The sequence below is a fragment of the Lissotriton vulgaris genome, chromosome 2_1 (assembly GCF_964263255.1).
Source record: "Lissotriton vulgaris chromosome 2_1, aLisVul1.2, whole genome shotgun sequence".
NCBI classification, from domain to species: Eukaryota; Metazoa; Chordata; class Amphibia; order Caudata; family Salamandridae; genus Lissotriton; species Lissotriton vulgaris.
The window spans coordinates 621,243,048-621,266,343 of record NC_141687.1 but is presented as its reverse complement, the minus strand read 5'-3'; the positions used below and the strand labels follow the sequence as shown (position 1 = coordinate 621,266,343).

At 47.0% G+C, this 23,296-nt stretch overlaps 1 protein-coding gene across 4 annotated transcripts in view; it reads right to left on the bottom strand.

Annotated features, from left to right (window-relative positions):
- Window positions 1–23,296, bottom strand: part of NHSL3 (NHS like 3) — a 276,163-nt gene that overhangs the window by 3,768 nt on the left and 249,099 nt on the right. For all 4 annotated transcript variants that reach the window (XM_086955712.1, XM_086955714.1, XM_086955715.1 and 1 more), the window contains one exon: window positions 9,488–13,003. In XM_086955712.1, the coding sequence (XP_086811838.1) occupies window positions 9,488–13,003 (3,516 nt within the window). The remainder of the gene's footprint in view (window positions 1–9,487; window positions 13,004–23,296) is intronic.

Here is a 23,296-nt window from a genome sequence, read left to right as displayed (position 1 = left end):
GCAATAGCATTACCGTTTTAATCCCCTATTGAAGTAAGTATACAGAGAGAAAATACTTCAGAGACTTTAGTATGCTGCGCAGTTAGAATCTTCCAGAGGTTTTGAACCTACACATTCTACAGGCGTAATGAGCTCAGTGCTTAAGGAACCTTCAAGCATCTTTGGCTAGAATCACTAAATGCAAATATATATATACACTAATACATACACTTGTGCTTACCAACCAACCTGCATTCAATCCATTGTGACATTAAGTAAATGAAAAAAGAGTGAAGATACAAGATCAACACACGAAGAAAGGTATGATATGGATCTTCAACCCAGCGCTAAGTGACAGAGCGAAGCGTTTGTGCATACTCATGTAGCCTAATACTATTTGCAGGGCAATAGAGAGCAGCTAGTCCATTGTATAAAAGAGGAAAATAAAAGTAGTTAGTTATTGGGATTGGGTACTGGTTACAAGAAGTTGAGCTAGAAGTAGTAACTTTGTTCTTGTGTTAACAGGTGTTCGAGGCAATCCTTGTGGTTACCTGAGAGAAGAACAGCGCAGTGGCAGTCTCTCTTGAATATCCTATTTCCCCATTCCCCCTCTTCACTGCAAGAGAAAATATTTCACTGGTAGTGGTGTCTGGGATTTGGGACTTATCCGTCTGCTCCCGTGGAAAACCCGTATAAGGTGCGTGGTACTTGACTAACTGAGTTTGGACCATTTTTGACGTTATTTCTATGACATTGTCAAACATTCCCTCTGCTTGTATCTACTGGAATTGCAACTCCTCCTGTAGAGGTCTCAACTTCAGATGTGCTAGGGGCACGAGTTTGATTGCACATGACATCATCCCTACTAATGATTTGTACAGATGTACTAAAGCGGACATTTTTTTAGGAACTTTTGATAGCTAATTGCACTAGCTTCTGCTGCCTTTCTAGGGAGGGAAAAGCCTGGTCTCGTCTGATATCCAGGATGGAGTCTAGAAACGCTATCTTTTGAATTGGGAAAGGAGTTTATTTTAGAAGGATTAATGTGAGGCCCAATTTGTGAAAATGGGCAATACAGTTTTGCGAGGTCTTGGAAGCTTGCATGGGTGTTCATGCTTTTAGGAGCCAGTCGTCCAGGTAGAGGAACACCTGGTGACCGTGTTTCCTAAGGACAGCTGATCGAGGGGCGGATTTGAGGCCATACTGTAGGACTTTAAACTGGTAGTGGATGCGAGCTAAGGTGAAGTGCAGGAACTTGCAATATTTGGGATGTCAAAGAATGCATTTTGCAAATCAAGGGTGGTCATGTAATCGGCATGTTTTAAAAGATGCAGGATGTCTAACAGAGTGACCATACGGAACGGTTACTTCTTTAGGATTTGCTGTGTGCTCTTAGGTCCAGAATAGTTCCCCACTGTCCGGATTTCTTAATGACAAGGAAGAAACAAGAGTAGAAACCATTGTTTCTCTGAATGAAGGGTACTCGCTCGATTGTGCCCTTGAAGAGCATGAGGAGTGCCTCTCCTCTTAAGTGAAGAGGGCGATTTGGAGGGGTTTGTATGAACTCAATGATAAGGCCGTAGGTCAACAGATCCAATACCCATTTGTGGCTTGTAATTTGTCTCCATTGGTGAAGATGGTTTGAGATGTAAGCACCCACAGGGGAAGGAGGAGGAAAAGTAGTTGGTATCCAAATTAGGTCACTGTTTGCGAGTGAGGTCTCTGGACTGGGAGGGCTGGTGGTGTCGGGATGTTTGTCTTCAGTAGGCAGCAGTAGGTGGAGGACGGTACTGCTGTTGTTGATAGGAAGGTCTATAGTGCATCTGATATGTTTGATATTGTTGATAGGTTCCCCTGTATGCAAAAAACCATTTGCCGCAAGCTCCTCGGAATGGAAATTTATGAAACTAATGTTCTTGGGGATTTTGCAGTTTCCGTGTCGGTTTTGATGGCAAGGAAAGCGTCACAATTGGTTTTCCAAATAACGGGTCACCTTCATATGGCATATCAAGAATTTTTGATTGGACCTCTGATCTGAATGACTATCTAAACCATCCATGTGTCCGTAAAACAGCAGCTCAGGCCAGCTGGCTGAAACCAGTGGAAGCAATGTCCATTGCACAATCTATAATTTCGGAAGATGTGTGTCTAACTTCTATGTTCGGGATGAGGCCTTTCAATGCGTCAATATCTGACCACATTTGTCTATCGTAGTAGCCTAAGATGGTTAATGAATTAGCTGCACGAATAGAAAGAGCAGACATTGTGGAGAAAAGCTTCCCAATGTTATCTAATACTCTGCCATCCATGTCAAGGGAAGCAGAGATTGAGTAGTAAGATTTTTGAAAGGACGCTGTGCCGCTTGTGAGACCACCGAATTCGCCTAGGGATTTCCAATGAGGCAGGTAGGCTAAACGTCAGGGGCTTTGTACTTTTTATCAACACGTGGTACCACAGCAGCCACGGGCGCCAGAGTTTTTAGAAGCTTGACACCCTCTTCCCAAATATGATCTTTTATGGACATGGCTTGAACAGACTGTTCCTGTTCCTTAAATACATATAGGAAGCGGTCTGATTGCTTCACAGACATAGGCAGTTCAAATAGCACTGCAGCCCTTTCCATCAAATTGTGGAAACTCCCAATGTCTTCAGGAGGGGAATCCGAAGGGTGTGGCGTTGGTGGTGACAGAGTGGGTATTATATAGTTATCCCACTCATCTTGAGGTGGATGGCTGTCATAAATCTCACCCTCTTCTTCGTCCTTGTCCGAAGTGAATAATGGATCATCTCTGGGTGGCAAAGCGGTATTTGAGGCAAGAGTTTTCCTTGGTGTTGCAGGCAGTGGCCTAGTGTTTGGAGTAGATGGAACATTGGTAGCGGAGGGGGGTTGCCCATGTGGCTCGTGTGCATGGTCCAGGAACCTTTTGCGGTAATCCTGCGGCATAGCAGATCTTGTACCAATGAAAAAGGCACTTTTACTGCCCGTCGAGGCGTATGCTCTGGAGCATAGAAATATGAGTAATGATGTTTAACGTGTGGGTTATAATAATATCCAGAATAGATTTTGCTCTTCCTCATCCTGATATTTGACTTGCAATTCAGACATGCTATGTGTGACTCCATATGGCCTTTCATTTTGAGAATTGTCCAAATCATCAAGTAAATGACAAGGAGGGAAAGGGGACACTTTGCTGGGGGAAGTTTCATTAGGTCTTAGAACTTTAGATAATTTTATCGTCGTTGATGATGTCATCGAAGGTACCAACTGTGATAATTCTGTGGACAGATGCATTATCGGCTTCGTTCACGATGTACTGGATGACGCCAGGTTCGTCGCCGATGGGACCAACAATGAGAACATCATCGATGGTGAAGTTAGCATTGGTGGCAGGATCATCGTCAGTTAAGTCAACTTTGTAGTTGTCGACGAGGAGAGGTTAGTCAACAGCAAGGGTGCCTTGATGGCTGAAGTGGACTTTGTCATCGTTGTTGATGGTGTAGAGGAGGAAACTGTGCTGACCGTCTGAGTCATGCTTGTCGACGACTGTGAAGTCTTCATAGACAGTACCTTTTTAGGCCTCAGCAACGGTTTTGATTAGATATGCAGGAGCTTTGTTGATGGTTTTGAAGAGGGAAGCTGGTGCTTTGAAGACTTATTGGCAGGAGTGGTAGGCTCTGAGGGAGCACTTTTTGAAGAGAATGTTTGTTTTCTCTTTCTTCTCAATCATTTTAAAAGACCCATGATGTGAAGTCTTTTGTGCTTTTCTGTTGTCCTCCGAGGTCCCTTGGACCTAGGGCCTTTCCCTTTTATGAGGCTTAGCAGAAGTGTCACTCTCTGAAGAGGTAGTTTTTGTCCTCTGGAACCATAGTAAAAACCTGGCTTCTCTGTCTCACAATGTTTTTGACGAAAGTGCGACCTATCTTGCAATCCTTCACAGTATGTTGAGGATGAAGGTAACAGAGGCATTCTTTATGCAGGTCATCTACATATAACCTCTTCTTCCCACAAGATCTGCAGGATATGAAGAGTCCTTTTTTTAAAGAATTAAACCTGGTGAGTATCCTAAAAACTGCGCAGAGCTCAAGGGGACTCCCTTCCATGACAAAATCTGAGGAACTGAGCCTCTGTTTGGAATGTTCTAGAGAGTGCAGTCCCCTGCTTGGTCATAGTTCAAGTTTGGTTCTTTAAAAAAAAAAAAAAAAAAAAGGACAGATAGGCTATTAAACTAACCTTCAATTGCCATTATAACTTATAATATTACATACTGCTTTGCTATGGTACTGTGGGACTCCCAATTTGACAACGGGGAATGATACAAGCATGCAAATCTATGAAAGATCCAATACAGGATAAGTAGTGGGCCACGGCATGAAAACCTTAGAAACAAGGGTCAGAAATGGGTGGGAGTCACTGGGTGAGAATAGCGAAGGTGCTACTGCTTGAAAATGAAGTACACAGAGTGGCATGCCCACGCAGTATGGGTGGAGTCACAGCAAAATAATAAATATGAATCATTTACAATTGTAGTTTCAGGACTATTAGTATTTTAGCCCATTCAGTCACGGATATTCAATTGAAAACAGAAAAATTTAAGAGTCGATGCATAACTTATGGGTTCTCAATTTTATCACCCTTCCTTCTTCAGTTCACTCTCTTTTTTCTGCCTGTGACCGCAAGTATGTTAGGTCCAGGATAAAAAAAAGAGTTTGGAGGGTTTGTCATATGTTTGCAGGACTAAAAGGATCATATTTATTACAGTAACTTGTACTTTGTTACTCTTAACCGCATCGCTGCGGCGGTTATTTTTCCGCTGTGCGGCTTTTTTCCAAAAGCTGCATAAGATCACGAGCTCAGCTCGTCATCCGCACACGACCACCGTGGCTGATGACGAGCTGAGCTCGTCATCAACAGCGAAGGGGTTAAATATTAGCATCTTCAGGGCAACCTGTGGGAACATTCTTAAGTATGCTCTATGGGGGGAAAATGGCAGCCTGGGAGTAGTGAGGGCACACCAGATTTATCACCACAGTGAACCTCCCCCCCCACATACACACACAATTCCTGGCATTTCAGGTAGGTGCCACTCGACCCAGGGGATTTGCTAATGACTAGTTCCAGGTGTAGAGGGGTTAGCTGTCAGTTTTAGTCAGGGCCGAGGGTGTGCGATGGCCTTTTCGGCGATGGGTATAGAAAATTGGGAATTTAATAAGGAGCTACAAGGAAGGGGACTGATGGGAGTTTTAGAAAAGCAAAAATGAGTGCATTGGGAATGTATGAATGTGCTGTAAGCAGGACTGTATGAGCCCTCTCTAAAGACCTTGTCAAGCCCGCTTGTCTAAAAAAAAATAATCATTTTTTTGTCATCAATTATACTGCCGCGAAAATCGCCAAGTTTGCCCCAGAACCAGCTCCTAAATGCCCCAGATGCTTGACACCTCTTGCTAATGACTTACACATCTTCTTTGAGTGTCCAGCACTTGTAAGATTTTGGACTGAGGTGGGCGACAACATTCGTGATATCTCTAATACCATCATAGAGATTAACATGTCATTAGTGTTTTTTGGAGATGACGGTTGCCTTAGTCAGACCCTCTCTCAGAAGGACAGAGGTCTATTAATTTATTTGATTTTGCTGGCCAGAAGGGAAGTTTGCAAGAGGTGGAAAGACCCCCACAAAGGGAAGACTGGCTAAAAGCTTCATTTTCCATGGCTCGTTTAGACTATGAGGGTGTAGAAGATAAGCTAATTAACATCTGGCATCCCTTTGTGAGTTGGGGAAAAAATTTAAGATTAATTTAACATAATTGGTCTAATGATTACACCAGGTTCCCTCACAAAAAAAGGGATCGGTCGGATGACCCAAGCAAGTGCGGTAAGCCGTAGGTAGGGGCCACAGATCACGAAGGCGGCTTCTTAAGACCCGCAGAGGCTTGAAAGGTGAGATAGGGACCAAAGATTTTTTTTTTTAAATAGAAATTTGCTGTGCGGGAATTGTGGGTGACATGCAGTTTGCTGAGAAGTTAGATTATGAGAAAGATGTGTATAAGAGAATAGTGATACAGTTAAAGAAGACGAGTGTGGAGTAGCCTGAATTTGAAATCACTGTCTGAGGTGGTAATTGCAAATTATAAAAAATGTTATCAGAAGAATTGTTGGCAATTTGCAAGCTGCACAAAGAGCAGGAAACAATAGTGAAAGCAAACAAGAAGTGGGCACAGTACACTGAAGGACGCAAGGTCAGACCAAGTACGGGAACATGGTGGGCCCCTAGGGTAAAGTAGTGAGACCAGAGCAATGCAAGCTATAATGTAAGTCTCTGTCAGGGTGAGTGATCTATTGGTGGATAACAAAGGTGAAGAGGATGCCCCAGGAAGGAAGAGTAAAAAGCAAAGGAAGATATAAGGCAAGGTAAGTCAGTCACACAGTGATGGCAAAGAGGCTACGAAAAGTGAGGGGAAAAGGAGTTTAGAATTTGATAATTGGGAAATATAAAAAGGAGCAAAAGAAGACGTTGGTGACAAGCACAGCAAGTGAAAAATTACTATATCTCTGGATGCTCACTTGCTACAAGAAACATAAGAAAATATTTGGAAGGGCGAATTTTGTCACTGTATTTAAATTGTTACATTAAGAAATACAGGCAAAGAAAGGCCCAACAAGGAAGAATGGTAATTGGTAAGGAGCCCAGAGGTGATGAGGATGGTGGAAAAATGGAGGTCGGTCTTTTTAATATAAGTGTGTACTGTGATCTGGAGAGATGTGTAATATCATTTAAGTACATGGATATTCTAAGGGAAAAACAAACATATTATGGTTGTGTTGCCTGGCTGTATGATGAGGAGTTTAGGGCAGGAACGGTGGTGAAGCTGTATAAAAACTGGAGGGTGGTGGAGAAGAGGTTGTACACCAGTCAACGGCACAGACAAAGGCCAGTGCCGTTGGTTGATACTCCCAGCGATTTGCTAACTAGCCTTGTCAAGGATGTCCCACAATGTTTGGGGTAGGCAGTTTTGGGAGAGAAGGCAGTTACTATGGAATGGCACCGGCTGGGCGAATAATAGGGGACGTTTTACCTGGGTGCAATGCTAATTAAGACATGACTGTGCAAAATAGAGGGGGAGGAAAAGCACCCAGTGGTGTACTGCCTGGGGCAGCTGCATTTTAGAGCCTAAAGTCAACGAAACAGGAGTAGGGGTATCAACCTGTTACGAAAAAGGGGTCTTTACCAGTTAATGTTGAAAAACCTTATTACTAGTTACATTTTGAACTACTTGAGTCAGCAAAATTGGTTTTGGGTTTTAAGGAAGGTATTCAGCTGTGCTATCAAGGACCGAGGATAAGGTAGAGTGCCAAGAATTTGAAGTTGGTCAAAGATAATACTGATGTAATTCGTCAAAAGCTGGGTATAGAGGAACAGGAAAAATATTGGATCCGTTTCTTTTATTTTTAAATTGGCCGTTCAGAATAGGACTATTTCCTACTTTGGTGCAGTACAAAAAAGCAACAGGTAGAGTTTAAGCGGATACATCATCTACCAGAGGGTACTTCGGTTAATTACTTTAATGTACTTCACTGTGGAGCAGATTTGCCATAAAATATACAATTTCAACTCTTGGACCAATTTTAATCTGGTTTCCGCTGGGGTCATAGCGCGGAATCCGCTCTCACTCACATTGTAGATGATGCACTACGATTCCTAGATCGAAACGAAACTTGCCTACTGATCCTCCGTGACCGTTTGTCAGTGTTTGATACTGTTAAGCATGGCAACCCAATTGACCTCTTGGAGCACAGGATGGGGCTTTCTGTCCCTGTACTAAACTGGTTCACCTCATTTCTCCACAATAGAACCCAAAGTTTCAAGGTGAACCTGTCTCACCCTTCAGCGGTTGCTCTGGGGGTTCCAAAGGGACCCCCTTATCTAACTAGACGTAGCGAGAGCTACGTCTAGTTAGATAAGGTTCGAGTTCAGGTGAGTTTGAAGTTTGTTTTTTTCCTGTAGGTTATTGCGTTTTTGTTCTGGTTTGCTACAAGTTATGAGAGGACCATGTGGTGCTGTTACCATGGTCTGGATTGCAAGAATTGTGTTTGTGTGTTGGGCAGCTAAGCAGGTGGAGACCAGGCCATTTGGCAGACAACTAGATTTGGGTGATATTTAAATGTTGGATAACAGTGGGATAGTCTGGGGGCAGCTACTGCCCTTTTCAAAAAATAATTTTGACAAATTAGGCTGGCCTGGTTTACTAAAACTACGTTTAGGAGCAAGTGTTTTAGTACAGCTTTTCGGAACAGGCAGATTGAAAATTTTGAAAAATGATTTGAGTCGCTTGGAGGAACTACGGTCAACAACAAATATCATGTGGACTGAATTACTTTAAAGGCAAGTATGGAGAGGACCAAGGAAGCAAAATGCAACTGAAAAAGAAGGATGAATAGAGAAATAAGGAAATCCAGTGCTGGGATGGGAATTGGTGTGCTAAAACATGCCGACAGTACTAGGCAGCCACACTTTGGTTAGGAAAGAGGTACATTTGTCCTTTTTAGGGAACAAATATTACCCGTTGGAACAGAGGTTGACGATGGCATAGACATTTGATGAGTGACTATGGCCTTTACTTTTTTTTCCCTACAAAGTCTGAGTAGAAGTGTGACAGGAACACTACTTGGCAGGGTTTTTCTGGTTGATCAGGGAAAGGCAGTGGGCAATATTATATTATGTATGAAGGGAGTTGGTACAGGGTGGGCAAATGCAACCCAGTGAGGGATGCCTCAGGTTAGTGGCTATAGTGGAAAATATGCAACAGGGCAGGACTAAGATGTGCAGAGGCTCCTGGGAGGGGGTAGATTAGGGAAAATGAGGGGTGGAACAGTTACACTAAGTTTTATTGTATTAATGAAATAAAGTTTGTTTGTAAGAAATTTGCCTATAGTTATGTGAATTTATGTTTGCAGACCTATTTTTTTATTTTTATTAAAGTAGCCTACTAGACTTTATAGGTGGTCAAGTGATTAACCTTCTCAACTGAATGTGATCTTAAGGGAGTGGCGCTTCTCTGCCTGCCAAAATAAAATTGACAGCACTGAGGTTTGGATAGAATGGTAACTATACTTGGGTGTAGCAAAACTGTGTATGCTTCTCAGTACTAGAAGGTGTTGCAGATTAGGACTTGATACATTGGCAAAGCGGAGTGTGCTGAGTTTCCAGTGCAGGAGTGGCAGGGTGGAGCTGCAGGCCACGCATGAGGCGCACTTGGCAGAGTTCATGCAGCTCTCAGTGATGGAAGATGCAAAGTGCTGTACAGTACGGAAAAGATGAAGTGGCTGTGCGCTGCTAGTGCAGAGGTACAATAGCGCAGCTGTGTGTGCTGGGATTTCAGTGCTGTTCAGTACCAACAGTCTCCGATTACAGCCCAAGTGTGTCAGGACTTGAGTGCATTAAAAGACACCGGGATAATGCAATGAATGCACTGACAGCTGAACAAATACCAAACAGACTTAGTTACTCACCTTGTGGCTGTGGATCCTGGCCTGCCAGTTGCACAGCACTGCCGCCTTTGGAGGTTGGTTCTTTGGGTTCAGAAGACACGGTGTGAACTTCATCCTTGGATACACATGAAGTTTTAATGTCCTGGGGTGCAGACCCTGTACTGCTCCCCCCTCCACCTGGTGCTTGGACCCTGGCAGGTGACCGTGGCTGAGTCCAGGGTTGAGGACCCATAGGTGACCTAGGGGAGGATGCCCACCCCTGGGGGCTTGTGGGCGACCTTGGCGTACTTTGTGAAGGCTTCCTGGCTACAGGTGGCGGGATTTTGCTGGGTTTCCTTTGCAGCACAGGTTTGCCATTGAGCAGCTGACCCTGCTGCACCGTGTCAGGGTTCCGGGGCAAAGAATAAGACATCAGTTCAGCCACCAGGTTTTTCTGTAGCCCAGCTTGTGCTTCTGGAGAAGAGACAGGGTCAATTACAACTTTCTTTGGGCTCTTGGCAAAGATGAAACTGGCCGTATTGGCTGGGGATTTACGGAGCGGAGAGGTTTGTCCATCTTTCATCTCACTAGACTCAGATGTTGAAACTGTGTGAGTCGGTGGTTCCAGTGTTGTGCCAGTTGGATTTTCTTCTGTCTTTGCTGAAGGTGATTTTGCATGGACCTTGGAAGATAAGGTGGAGGCCTTGAGCTGGACAGCTTGCTGCAGTGGGTTAGAAGGCACAGAGTCACTGTTAGCTGGGGGGGATCGCAGAGACAGAGATTTGCGGACAGGCTTCTGGGGGGCAGATGTGCCCGTTGGTCCATTTTGGTTCTCTAGCTGAGTCTTTGGTTCCCCTGGAGGATTGCCACCTGCCTGCACTGATCGCAGACGTACCATCTGCAGCAGTGAGGGCGTGACAAGGGGCAGGTTGGCATCCTCCTTGGGTGTTTGGATGCTTTTGCTTCTTGTGATATTTTTCTTGGCCTCCGTTCCAGGTAAGGAGTTTGGTTTTTTAAGACTCTGTGTGGATCTTAGGGTCCAAGGAAGGGTGTTGAGTGCTGGGGCTGCAGGGATGGGTGGGGGTGCAGTGGCAGCAGGCAGGGGTGTCGAAGGTGCAGTGAGAGTTGCAACCGCTGTAGAGGTAGGAGGCGGTGCAGGCACTGGAGGAGGGTTTAATGCCTCAGTTGTACATGCTGTTGCAGGGACGGGAGGAACGACTGATGGAATGGCTGAAGGGGATTTTTTTGTTAAAGGAGCATCAACAACAGATGTTGGAGCAGCAGCTGATGGAGCTGCAGAGCCGGCACGTGCTGCATGCACTATTACGGTGGACTTATCAATAAAGTGATTGCCAGGAATGAGTAATGGAGGCACAGGTGTTGGCTTTGGTTGTGAGGACTCGCCTGCAGAAGCTGGCCGCTGCATCACCTGCGACCCTCCTTGCTGTTGGATCCTAGATGATACTCTGGCTGAAAAAGAGGGGGTTATTGGGGCTGGAATACGGGTGGGAGCTGGTTCTGTGACCATCTGGGGCAGGTTAAGAGTTGGGTCCTCTTTTAAGGCATTTGACTCCAGCTGCAGACTGGAGACAGGTGGGAGAGGAGCATCAAAATACTCTTCTTCCGGGGGAGGGAAGTCCGCCATCGACAGCTCATGGTCATCAGGTAGAGGAGGCGGTGGCGGCGGCCATGAGGAGTCCTTCGAGGGAGCCAAGGGGGATACATCACTATCGGATTCAGATTTTCTTGCAGGTGGAGGTGGAGGATGGTAGGATGGCGGGGGAGATGGCGGAGCTGAGTGACCAGTCTTTACATCACCAGACAACTTATCTTCAACGGTGATCGGGGTCTGATCCGGAGGTGCGAATGGGAGGGCAGGAACAATCATTTTTGGTTTAGAAGGTGGAGGAAAGAGAGGAGCTGAAACTTTTGGGTGGGGAGGAATTACAAATTCCTGGCTCATGGTGTCGCTTGCGGAAGATGTGGAGGCTGCTGCTTCATGGCGATTTGAGTCGGAGGTGACCGAAGATAAGGACGTTGAAGAGGATGAGATGGAAATGGCATTGGACTGAACAGATTCAACTCTCTCCTGCTTGATCACCTGAGGTCTCCGAAGACGTGGAGAAGAGGAGTAGCCCAACAAACCTTTCATAGAGAGGGTGGGTGTGCCGCTCTGACTTGAATAGCCACTAGAGGGTGACGTTGTTCGCTCAAACCGTTCAGGTGAGTTCTGTTTCATTTCAGAGGTGTCACTTGCTATTGGCTGCAGCTCAGGCAAGATCTCTTTCTTCCCAGGAGATGGACTGGTGGAAGCTGGGCTTCGGGAAATTTGGGATACAGCAGGGGCATCAGAAGAATAGGCCGGGCTTTCAGACCAGGCAGTAACAGGTTCACCAGACAGAGATGTGGTGAATACCTCATCCTCCCCTCCAGGACTTCTGTTTCCCAAGCGTTTCACCCATGGATCCTTGGCACCGCCAGATCCCGACACTTTGGCAGGGGGCCGTCTCTCGGGCTTGGGTGGCAATCCCATCTCCCTCTGCTGCTGCAGTGAATAGGTCCTCCGAGGAGGCGCAGGTGGCTTTTTGCTCTTTCGCAAAGATACATTTCGTACAGAGGACCTGTCGCTTGCAATGCTCATGGTGTCTGACGCATCAGCTGCACTGCCAATGCTGTAGGCAGGAGAAGATCGGCCACTAGGGTGAACAACAGTCAGAAAGTTTGGAGAGCTGGGGACCACACTGCCATTCATCTTCAAACCAATTGAACTACCAAGGCTGAGCTGGTCATCGGAGGGCCGGGGACTCTTGCCATCAACAGGTGTGTGGGAGTTGCTCTCACGGTTGAGCTCCCCCTTCTCATTGGGCAGTGTGCTGGTGGAACCTCCTCGTGAGGAGATGGTGGAGGTGTTTGACACAATGGTTTCTGTAGACTGAGAGTGGCTCCAGTTCTCACTGGATGAAGAATGTTGCCGGCTGTGATAGTTACGCAGTGAGGACCGTACAGATGCAGGGCTGGCCGTGGCCAAGCTGCAGCGGCTCAGGGTACGCACACTGTTACTTGTTAAAGCAATAACATCTACCATTGGTGGCAGGATAGCATTGGGTATAATCTTGGACATGTAGGTACCTTGGGGCGAGATGGACATCACAGGTCCCATTAGATCATTCTGACCGCCATGAGTGGTCATACCTGGCACTGCCAGAGACTTCGGCCTTAACTGGGGGGACATTTTCCCGCTTGACTTTTTACCAATGTTAGTGTCGTCATAGTATACTTTATGCATGTGTCTCTGGAATGCTTCATCTGCCTCAATTTCTTCTTGAGTTTGTCCACCCTCGAGTGCCTGCAAAGAAACACGAACACCACCTTCAGCTGTGCTAAGTGGCGTTATGCTTCCATCGACCGTGGGTATGAATACAACGTCTTTCCCCAGCTCCACTCCATTCTGCACTTGGGGCAATGGAGGATCCCCTTCCTTTTGTGAAGCTTGAAGCGCATCTTGTCTCTGGAACACTTCCAGAGCCCCTCTTCGGTTCACTCGGTGATTATGCACACCTAGAGAGGAGAGAAAAGGAACCGGTTATCAGTGGCATTAAGTACTAGCTAAAGATATATTCCCTTTAAGGGACAAGGAAAGTACAAGAGGATGATTTTAAGGTACAAGCTGTAACAAACTCTGGGAGACAAAGGACAAATAACAAAGGGGGAACTGGGTTCTGCTGATAAAGAACGCTGCATATTATTTTCACCTTTGCAGGGGACGTCAAACGACAAATGTAGATAGGATGAGGCAGTTCAAAGAGGAAAGAACACGTTGCTCAATAGTTAAAAATACAAGACCTATTTATAAGGAACTAAGGAATGTAAATATGTATATAGTGTTATAAACTGCAGGTTTTGTGAATAAGCCTTCTTTGTGTCTTGCAAAATCAAAGGTTAGTGGAAGAGTTTGACTACTAAAACAAAGATTGCTTACCATAACAATTTTGCAGAAAGGCTTGCCATGCATATACCTGCAATATTGTGGTTCAATCTGGAAGGTTTTTATAAAACAAATTGTGGGCCTCAGCAGAGGGAGCAACTTTAACAAGACCTTGTGGACAACATGTATCTTAGCTTCTTGTTGGTTTTAGATATCACTCTGCTTTGTTAAACCCTCAAATTAAAGATGGTCTTCCATCTTTGCAGCTTTTGGAGTTTAACAGAAAGGGAACTCCAGTAAATGTCACTACCGAGCAGGGGGCGTGGCCTGGTCGACCACCAGGATGGTGGCCTGACCGAGGAGCTCCCGAGCAACCACGCGGGCGAAGCTGTGCAGTGACACACAAGTGTGTCAAATTCACTCCCGGTGAGCAGTGCTAGTGTGCTGAACCTCACAGACGTGCGGAGAGAGCACCGGGGTGGTAAAAGCGCTTCGAGACACCTGGATTGGCTGCCACGCGACGGCGGCCTGAAGTGGTCCTCGGACACCCCGCGACGTCAGGGGTTGCGGGCGAGCCTGAGGAGGGCCGCCGCCGTCGTCTGGAGCGGCAGTTAATTGAGCCTGGGAAGCTGAGGCCTTCACAATGCAGGCCCCAGGGGAAGTAAGGTCGCAGACCAGTCTTCTCCTGGGGATTTCGCGCATGGACCGGAAGGACAAGGTGTGGGAGTGGGATTAGAAGGGCAAGGGGTGGGGATTTGGGAGGGCTTAAAAGGTGTTGGGGGAGGAGAGTCAGCCTCTTCCGAACACCAAGCACCACCGGGGGGACCTAGGAAGAATGTTGTCCACCCACCCACCCTACAGGTCTTAAGTGATGGGCTTGGGGTGGTTTTTGGGCCGGAGCATGCCAGTTTAGGGCAGGTTGCAGGGCAGAGGCGTGGCGGTACTTTGGAGGGGTGGTGAGTCACATACGGGCGATCCACCCCTCGAGGGGGAGAACGGTACACGGGTGACTGATAGCGGGGCGCGGGAGGCAATGAAGGAAATTCAACAGAGGATGATCGGAGGGCAAGTGAAGGGGGAAGAGTCAAACAGGTGAGACGGTTTTGAGAAGGAGGAATGGAGAATGAGTCGGCATGGGGTGGGGAAAGTACATTTATTGCATTTATGTACTATGTAATAAAGTCTAAAGGAGTGCAACCTTGTCCTAATAAAATGGCCTTTTACGCTTCAAGTAACAGCGTGGAGTGTGGTTCCTGCGCGATCATGGCTGCGGGAGACTGGCAGCACCTGGATTGAGGCGGTGAATTCAGCGTGTGGCTTTGGGACCCCCCTCCCTTCTCTGTCCATAGTTTCAGACTGCGCTTTTGAATGAGGAGGGCACAGGGCATGGGGTACGGCCGAGATCGGCTGCTAGCATTCTCCACTGGGGGGCATTGAAAACTTGTGGCAGCCCCCAGGAGAGGAATACTATCATGCAATCCGCTGGCTGCACGAGCATAATGAATGGAGGCAGTATCCATACAATAAAAGTGGGCTGATTTTGAGAGCAGACGCATCGCAGTGATCAGCGGGTTTGAAACCTATAACTAAAGATTCTGAGAGGTGAAGTGGTGGAGGTTGCCCCTTTCCTGAGCATCGTGATGCCTGCAACTGACCAACTGGGGGAAAATGTATAAACACTCCCACTAACACCTGGTTACTCAATATGGGTTGTGGTGACCCTAAACAACGTCAGCTCACTTTTGAGGATTCCAAGACCCAGAGGAGGGAGGGTGGGTACAAAGCGACACACGATGACCCCCCTGATCATGCTGATCCTCCGGGAGATGGTGGTACGGCGCTGGAGGGAACTGCCGCTATCATGGCTGAACTACGTGCTGGCTTCAAGCCAATTGATGAGCGGTTTAACAAGCTGGGTGTCCAAATGGATGTCATGAATGGCCGACTTGGGCAGCACGGGGTCTGCCTAGAAGCTGCTGAGAAGTGCATTTCTGACACCGAATACTTGCAGGCCACCATGGTCAAACGATTAGACCGTACAGAGCGTCTGTTTAAAACCACAGCGGCAAAAGCGGAGGATCTTGAGGCGCGCTTGTGACACAATCTACAAATTGCGGGGGTAGCCGAGACCACCAACACCGGCCCCATGGAAACATATGTGGAATGGTTACTGTCGGAGCTCTTTGGCAGAGATTGTTTCTCCACATTGTTTGCGGTGAAGTGAGCTCATTGATCCCTGGCCCCCAGATGTGTTCCTGGCGCTCCCCCTCGTATCCTCATTGTGCGATTGCTGAATTATCATGATAGAGATATCGCGTTGAGAAAGGCTAGAGAAGTGGATACTCTGCAGTGTCAAGGAATGACCCTTTCGCTTTACCAAGACTTCACGCCAATGGTGCAGGAGGCCCAGCGTATGTTCCAAGATATCAAAAAGACTCTACGGAACAAGAACATTCGCTACTCCATGTTGTACCCAGCACACCTCCGTGTGCAGATCAACGGCAAAACTATTATTTTTGATACACCGGCAGAGTCAGTTGACTTTTGGACGCGTCACAAACCGGACAGGGCGGCTTCCAAGGAAAGTAGAACTTTGTTTGCTATGAGCATGATTTATTGTTGGGGTGCGCATAGTGCTCTCGGAGGATCGCTGGCCCTGATGAAAGCTCAGGTGCATTTGCAGAACTTAACGCTGAGATGCTCTCCCCTTTCCTCTCTTGGTGGAGGGATCCCCTTTCTTTTTTTATTTTTATTTTTTCTCAGAGACATGCTTAACATATCGATATCTTTCCGAGTGCAGCTCCATATAAATAAGAGTTGTTACTATAACCATGATATGCTAGGGGCATTCCTGCCCCCCTTGGAGATCTCCTTATTCACAATGGGTTTTGGGAGTGTTTTCTTTGTTACTTTATTCCATTTAGGTAAAATATGTTGGGACTCAACGGATATAGGTTGGGTGGATGTCCGATGTGGGAGGTGAGGGGGGTATGGGAAGTCTGGTTCACAATGTTAGTTCTGTGTTTTTGATCACAGGCCTTGGAACAAAACAAAGGTTGGCTACCTAATAGCAATCATCATGTCACATTAAGCTGCATAGCATCGTGCTTCCGGTGGTGTTGGTTGGAGGGCTGCCCGGGGGACTTGAATTACGATGTAGAACATGGAATGTTAGAGGGCTGTCTAATCCGTGCAAGGGACGGCAGGTACTTGCCTACTTATCTAGGTATAAGATACAGGTGGCACTGCTGCAGGAAACTCATACTCCGAAACTCGATAATGGCTTTGGGGCCACTTGGGGATGTAACCGATTTTTTGCAGGGTATAGTACTTTGTCCTGGGGGGCTGCATATTGATCCGTAAATCGATACCTTTTACGACAGAGATTGTGATCAAGGACCCGGAGTATCGCTACTTACTGGTGGCAGGTTGTATAGGTGCATGACGCCTACTTTTCATAAATGTTTATGCTCCTAATGTAGATGACCGTGATTTCTTCGCTAACATATCAACTCACATTGCTGGCCTGCCGATCAACAATCATAATCGGGGGTGACTATAGCTTAATGGGGGGTGACTATAACCTCACACTACAACCTGACTCAGACACGACTGGCACAGGACAATACTAAACTCTGCTCTACTAGGGAACTACAGGCATTACTGTGCACGATCCTTATGGAAGATGTCTGGCGGCACCCGTCTGCCTCTGGTTATTCCTTCTACTCTGCCCCACACGTTGGCTGTCCCGGATAGACCGATGATGATATGTTACCCCTGATCTGCTCCTCAACATACAAGAGGTGGATCACCTGATGCGCACCCGGTTGGCTCACTAACCAGTATCGCTGTTGTTTATTCTACCTGCTGTTGAGCGTCCGTCTGCGTCTGGGCGCTTCCCCACAGAAGCGTTGCTGGACACTGTTTTTAAGAGTGAAATACAAGACTTAATAGTAGAATATTTTCAGATAAATATAGGCTCTGTACCTCGATATGCAACTCTGTGGGAGACTTTTAAAGTATATATTAGGGGCGTCTGTATCTCTAAGCAGGCAGGAATGCTCCGCACGATACGCCAAGAGCATGATGCTGCTGAGCAGGAATTGCAAGAGCTGGATGGCCAGACACTGACAGAAGCTGCTGATTCTCCGTTGCATCAGCGTTGTAAACCGCTGGGAGAGTTCCAAGAGCTGGCCCAGCGGGAGATAGCATACTTGGGGAAATACACCCGTGCCAGAATGTACAGGGAGGGAGAGAGACCGGGACGCACATTTACCAGATTGCTTACTCCCAGGCACCAAGCTGCATACATCACGCAGCTTCAGGCCTCGGACAGTACACATGTCACAGAAGGCGTCGCTATATAGTCAAGCTTCTTGGCATACGATACTAACCTTTACACAACGTTCTCGCCACCAACGTGCGAAGCATTGACGGACTATCTAAACAAAATAGCGATGGTGTAGGTGAAGAGGGGATAGCAGGAATTCCTTGCTTCACTTATTGGTGCTGATGAGATTATTCATTCAGAAAAGGGGGTGGTGATGGACAGAGTATCTGAATTAAGCAGAACACTCTTATCCAGTCAACAGATCAGGGCTTGATCCATCACCGTTTTTTATCTCACTGCACCATCCCAGCTCAGAACCTGGCTACATGCAAATTAGTCCGTCCCTGGCCCAGTGCATCATGGGAACAGGGCAGACCAAACTACCAAGCCAATTCTTTTACCGGAAAGGAAACAAGCTTCCGGGGACCGGTTTCTTGCATTACAGCCGTCTTCGGCCCGGCTTGCTTGAATCCTGATGGTGCAGTGAGCAAGGGACTCATGTCTGAGCATACCCTTCCACGCTTATGGTGGACAAAACGATTGAGAAAAGGGGGTGAAATATTCCCCATAACTGATGCCATCACTCCATTCACACTAGAATTCCCGCTCCGTTGGTGCAATTATCCCCCTAGATAACCTTGGGGTGACTATACATCGCACGGCCTCGGAGGTTGTGCTACTCAACTATGGTCCCGCCATAGATCACCTAACTGAGCAGGTGGATCGCTGGATTGCACTGCCCATATCAATAGCGGGACACATTGCGATCATTAAGATGGCTGTGTTACCCTGGTTTTTAGGTCTCGCCTGTCGATGCGCATGCGCATCGAGCAAGGCGAGAGTATTGCGAGTTATCCACTCTTTATCTGCACTGCAAGGAATCGTGGCGATTCCTTGCAGTGCCCGTGACTTTTAAGGTCAATGCGCATGCGCATTAAGCTTATGCGCATGCGCATTGACCTTAAAAGTCACGGGCGCGTGCATGTCCGTCTTCCCGCCGTCTCGCATTTCCCCTGTCGCACTTCTCCTCCCCCTCCCCTCTCTTCCCTCCAGCTTGTTTTTTGTTTATTTGACCCGCTCCGCCCCCTCCCCTTCCCGCCGTGTCGCATTTCTCCTCCCCCCTCCCCTCTCTTCCCTCCGGCTTTTTTTTTGTTTATTTTACAACAGGGAGTGAGCGAAGAATTCTGTTAAAAGTAGACTTTTCTGGAGAAATTCGGATCGCAGTATTTTTGCATCATGTTCCACCAATAGGCGAAGGTGTGTAAAGTTTATAAACTTTTCAACATCATTAGGCGCAAAACTGTGAATTATGCTCAACGTTGCCTTCTGAATTTGATTTCCGTGTACCTCTATTAACAAAGTTTTCTATTTCAAACGTATGTCTTTAGTATTTGTGAGGACCGGCGCTGATGGAACTTCACTAGAGTGGGCAGTAATCGCCACGCGGAGAAAACCTTGGCCTAGAAATGCAGCATGCCGGCATAGGGAGGCAGATGAGGGGAGTATTACAAACAGAGAACTTAAAGAGTGCTTGCAACCGTCCAATCAGTGGTCTTCAAACCGGGGGACCCCCCACCTTCTGTATACATTTTTATATATTATTTTTGGGATGTTCAATTACTTATTTTTAATTGCGCATACTTGTTATATGGTAAGAACGAAGGGACACTTACTTCGCATCCTGAAATATGGTGAAAATGTGCTATGAGGCACTATGTAAAAACAACGAGTGGCAATAAGTATTGCACGTCTAAAAGCAGCACAAAATAAAAATGCAAGTATATAAAGATAGCATTCACGTGTTTAAAAAAATAAGTAAAAAAATATCACATGATAAAAATTCATTTAAAAAAAGTATCATAAAAGCAGAGATTGGCCGACCAGCCCAGGCACTGAAGTGGATCTACATTTTACGTGGATGGGTACATGTGCCAGAGCCTATCTTGTACCTCACAGTGCAGACAGTCAATAACTGAAGAGGGCTGACCCACTACCACGTGCTATAGGGCTGTGGTGGGTAAATGCAAAATGTGAATGATATTTTTGAAGACCTGTGGCTGAGGAGGTATGACTGAAAGTCCCTCTATGTACCTATATATCTATGCATGTTTTTTAGGATTATTTTAAACGTAAGGGTAATAAAGCAAATCAAGCTGTCTCTACGCCAGACCCAATAACAACTCATGATTATGCATTTTCAGCCTGTAATGTCATAGGCTTTCATATTCTTCCGAAGTGTCCTCTGAGATCCGCACTGGGCACCTGTGGCATGGATATTTCACTTGCGTTAGACAAGAAGCTGTCTCTTCCCCCCCCCCCCCCCCCCTCAAAGTCTTTTTCTGCAGCCCCATAAAACTCAAGCACTGGGTCATGCGCGAGACAAGATTACCGCCTGTGGAAGTGATTAGCAGGTCCACTGCGAGCTTCCACTGGTGAGAACACGAGGTCACCACGGTTCACCGCGTTGACTCACATTGTAATAAGATCTGTTCCCAAAGGTGGAGGACAATTTCGCAACCAAATAAAGTGAGCATGCTGTGCTTCCATGGATGCTCGTAAACTGTACCTAAGGTTTCCTTTACATCACGTCTCTCTTTTCAAACGGAACGGATAATTTGGAAAACATAAAACCGTACCCGTGAAGCCTTCTTCTGAATATGACAGCTAGTGTTCCTGTTTTCCTTCCTTTTCCACTCGCCTAAAGTGCTCTGGAATGTCTTTTTAGGTCTCGGTCTCGCATTTCCCCTGTCGCACTTCTCCTCCCCCTCCCCTCTCTTCCCTCCAGCTTGTTTTTTGTTTATTTGACCCGCTCCGCCCCCTCCCCTTCCCGCCGTGTCGCATTTCTCCTCCCCCCTCCCCTCTCTTCCCTCCGGCTTTTTTTTTGTTTATTTTACAACAGGGAGTGAGCGAAGAATTCTGTTAAAAGTAGACTTTTCTGGAGAAATTCGGATCGCAGTATTTTTGCATCATGTTCCACCAATAGGCGAAGGTGTGTAAAGTTTATAAACTTTTCAACATCATTAGGCGCAAAACTGTGAATTATGCTCAACGTTGCCTTCTGAATTTGATTTCCGTGTACCTCTATTAACAAAGTTTTCTATTTCAAACGTATGTCTTTAGTATTTGTGAGGACCGGCGCTGATGGAACTTCACTAGAGTGGGCAGTAATCGCCACGCGGAGAAAACCTTGGCCTAGAAATGCAGCATGCCGGCATAGGGAGGCAGATGAGGGGAGTATTACAAACAGAGAACTTAAAGAGTGCTTGCAACCGTCCAATCAGTGGTCTTCAAACCGGGGGACCCCCCACCTTCTGTATACATTTTTATATATTATTTTTGGGATGTTCAATTACTTATTTTTAATTGCGCATACTTACTTGTTATATGGTAAGAACGAAGGGACACTTACTTCGCATCCTGAAATATGGTGAAAATGTGCTATGAGGCACTATGTAAAAACAACAAGTGGCAATAAGTATTGCACGTCTAAAAGCAGCACAAAATAAAAATGCAAGTATATAAAGATAGCATTCACGTGTTTAAAAAAATAAGTAAAAAAATATCACATGATAAAAATTCATTTAAAAAAAGTATCATAAAAGCAGAGATTGGCCGACCAGCCCAGGCACTGAAGTGGATCTACATTTTACGTGGATGGGTACATGTGCCAGAGCCTATCTTGTACCTCACAGTGCAGACAGTCAATAACTGAAGAGGGCTGACCCACTACCACGTGCTATAGGGCTGTGGTGGGTAAATGCAAAATGTGAATGATATTTTTGAAGACCTGTGGCTGAGGAGGTATGACTGAAAGTCCCTCTATGTACCTATATATCTATGCATGCCAACTCAATGGTACTCATTTTATCGACCTCAGATGGATGAAAGGCCCCGCCAGAATTTGAACCTGTGTCTATGAGATCGAACACAAACCCCTGCAGTGGATGCATCGGTCCACTGAGCCACCAGAACAGGCACAAAGCACTTAGTAATCTCTTGCTATTAAAATCAATTTAATATGAGCAACATTACAAATGAACTGAAGCTAACAATGTGTGTATTTTTATGTTTTTCCTGCAGTGATAATCAGAGTGTAAAATATTAAATACGTTGCTGTAGATATTTCCTTCCTGCTGACCACTGTTTGTTTTAGAAAAGAAAAAACTCAACCACCCTCAACCTCACTCACCCTCAACCCCTCGCCCTCACTCACCCTCAGCCCCTCACCCTCACTCACTCACCCTCAACCCCTCACCCTCACTCACCCACCCTCAACCCCTCACCCTCAACCCCTCACCCTCACTCACTCACCCTCACTCACCCTCAACCCCTCCCCCTCGACCCCTCACCCTCACCCTCACCCACCCTCACTCACCCTCAACCCCTCACCCTCAAACCCTCACTCACCCTCAACCCCTCACCCTCAACCCCTCACTCACCCTCACTCATCCTCACTCACCCTCAACCCCTCACTCACCCTCACCCTCACTCACCCTCAACCCCTCACCCTCACTCACCCTCACCCTCAACCCCTCACCCTCACTCACCCTCAACGCCTCACCCTCAATCACCCTCAACCCCTCACCCTCACCCACCTTCACTCACCCTCACCCACCCTCACTCACACTCACCCTCACCCACCCTCAACCCCTCATCCTCACTCACCCTCAACCCCTCATCCTCACTCACCCTCAACCCCTCATCCTCACTCACCCTCAACCCCTCACCCTCACTCACCCTCAACCCCTCACCCTCACTCACCCCCACTCACCCTCAACCCCTCACCCTCACTCACCCTCACCCTCACTCACCCTCAACCCCTCACCCACCCTCAACCCCTCACCCTCAATCCCTCACCCTCACTCACCCTCACTCACCCACCCTCACTCACCCTCACCCTCACTCACCTTCACCCTCACTCACCCTCAACCCCTCACCCTCACTCACCCCCACTCACCCTCAACCCCTCACCCTCCCTCACCCTCATTCACCCTCAACCCCTCACCCTCACTCACCCTCAACCCCTCACCCTCAACCCCTCACCCTCAATCCCTCACCCTCACCCACACTCACCCACCCTCACTCACACTCACCCTCACTCACACTCACCCTCACTCACACTCACACTCACCCACCCTCACTCACTCACCCTCACTCACCCTCACCCTCACTCACCCTCAACCCCTCACCCTCACTCACCCTCAACCCCTCACCCACCCTCAACCCCTCACCCTCACTCACCCTCAACTCCTCACCCTCAACCCCTCACTCACCCTCACCCTCAGCCTCACCCTCAGCCTCACCCTCAGCCTCACCCTCACTCACCCTCAACCCCTCACCCTCACTCACCCTCACTCACCCTCAACCTCATGCTAAAGATTCACAAAAAAAACCATAAACAATTCTAAAAGCACTAACTCTAATGCTGCGAGACCTATTGCATTTCTAATGCTTGTTATATTTGTTTTTAAACATTCCTATCCCACTCCCAGTTTCTTTTTTTAATACCCTCAGGGATCTGCTGACAAGGCTAATTTGGGCGTGACGCCAGGCACGAGTAGGCTGGAAAACACTTATTCAGCCCTTCAAAAGAGGG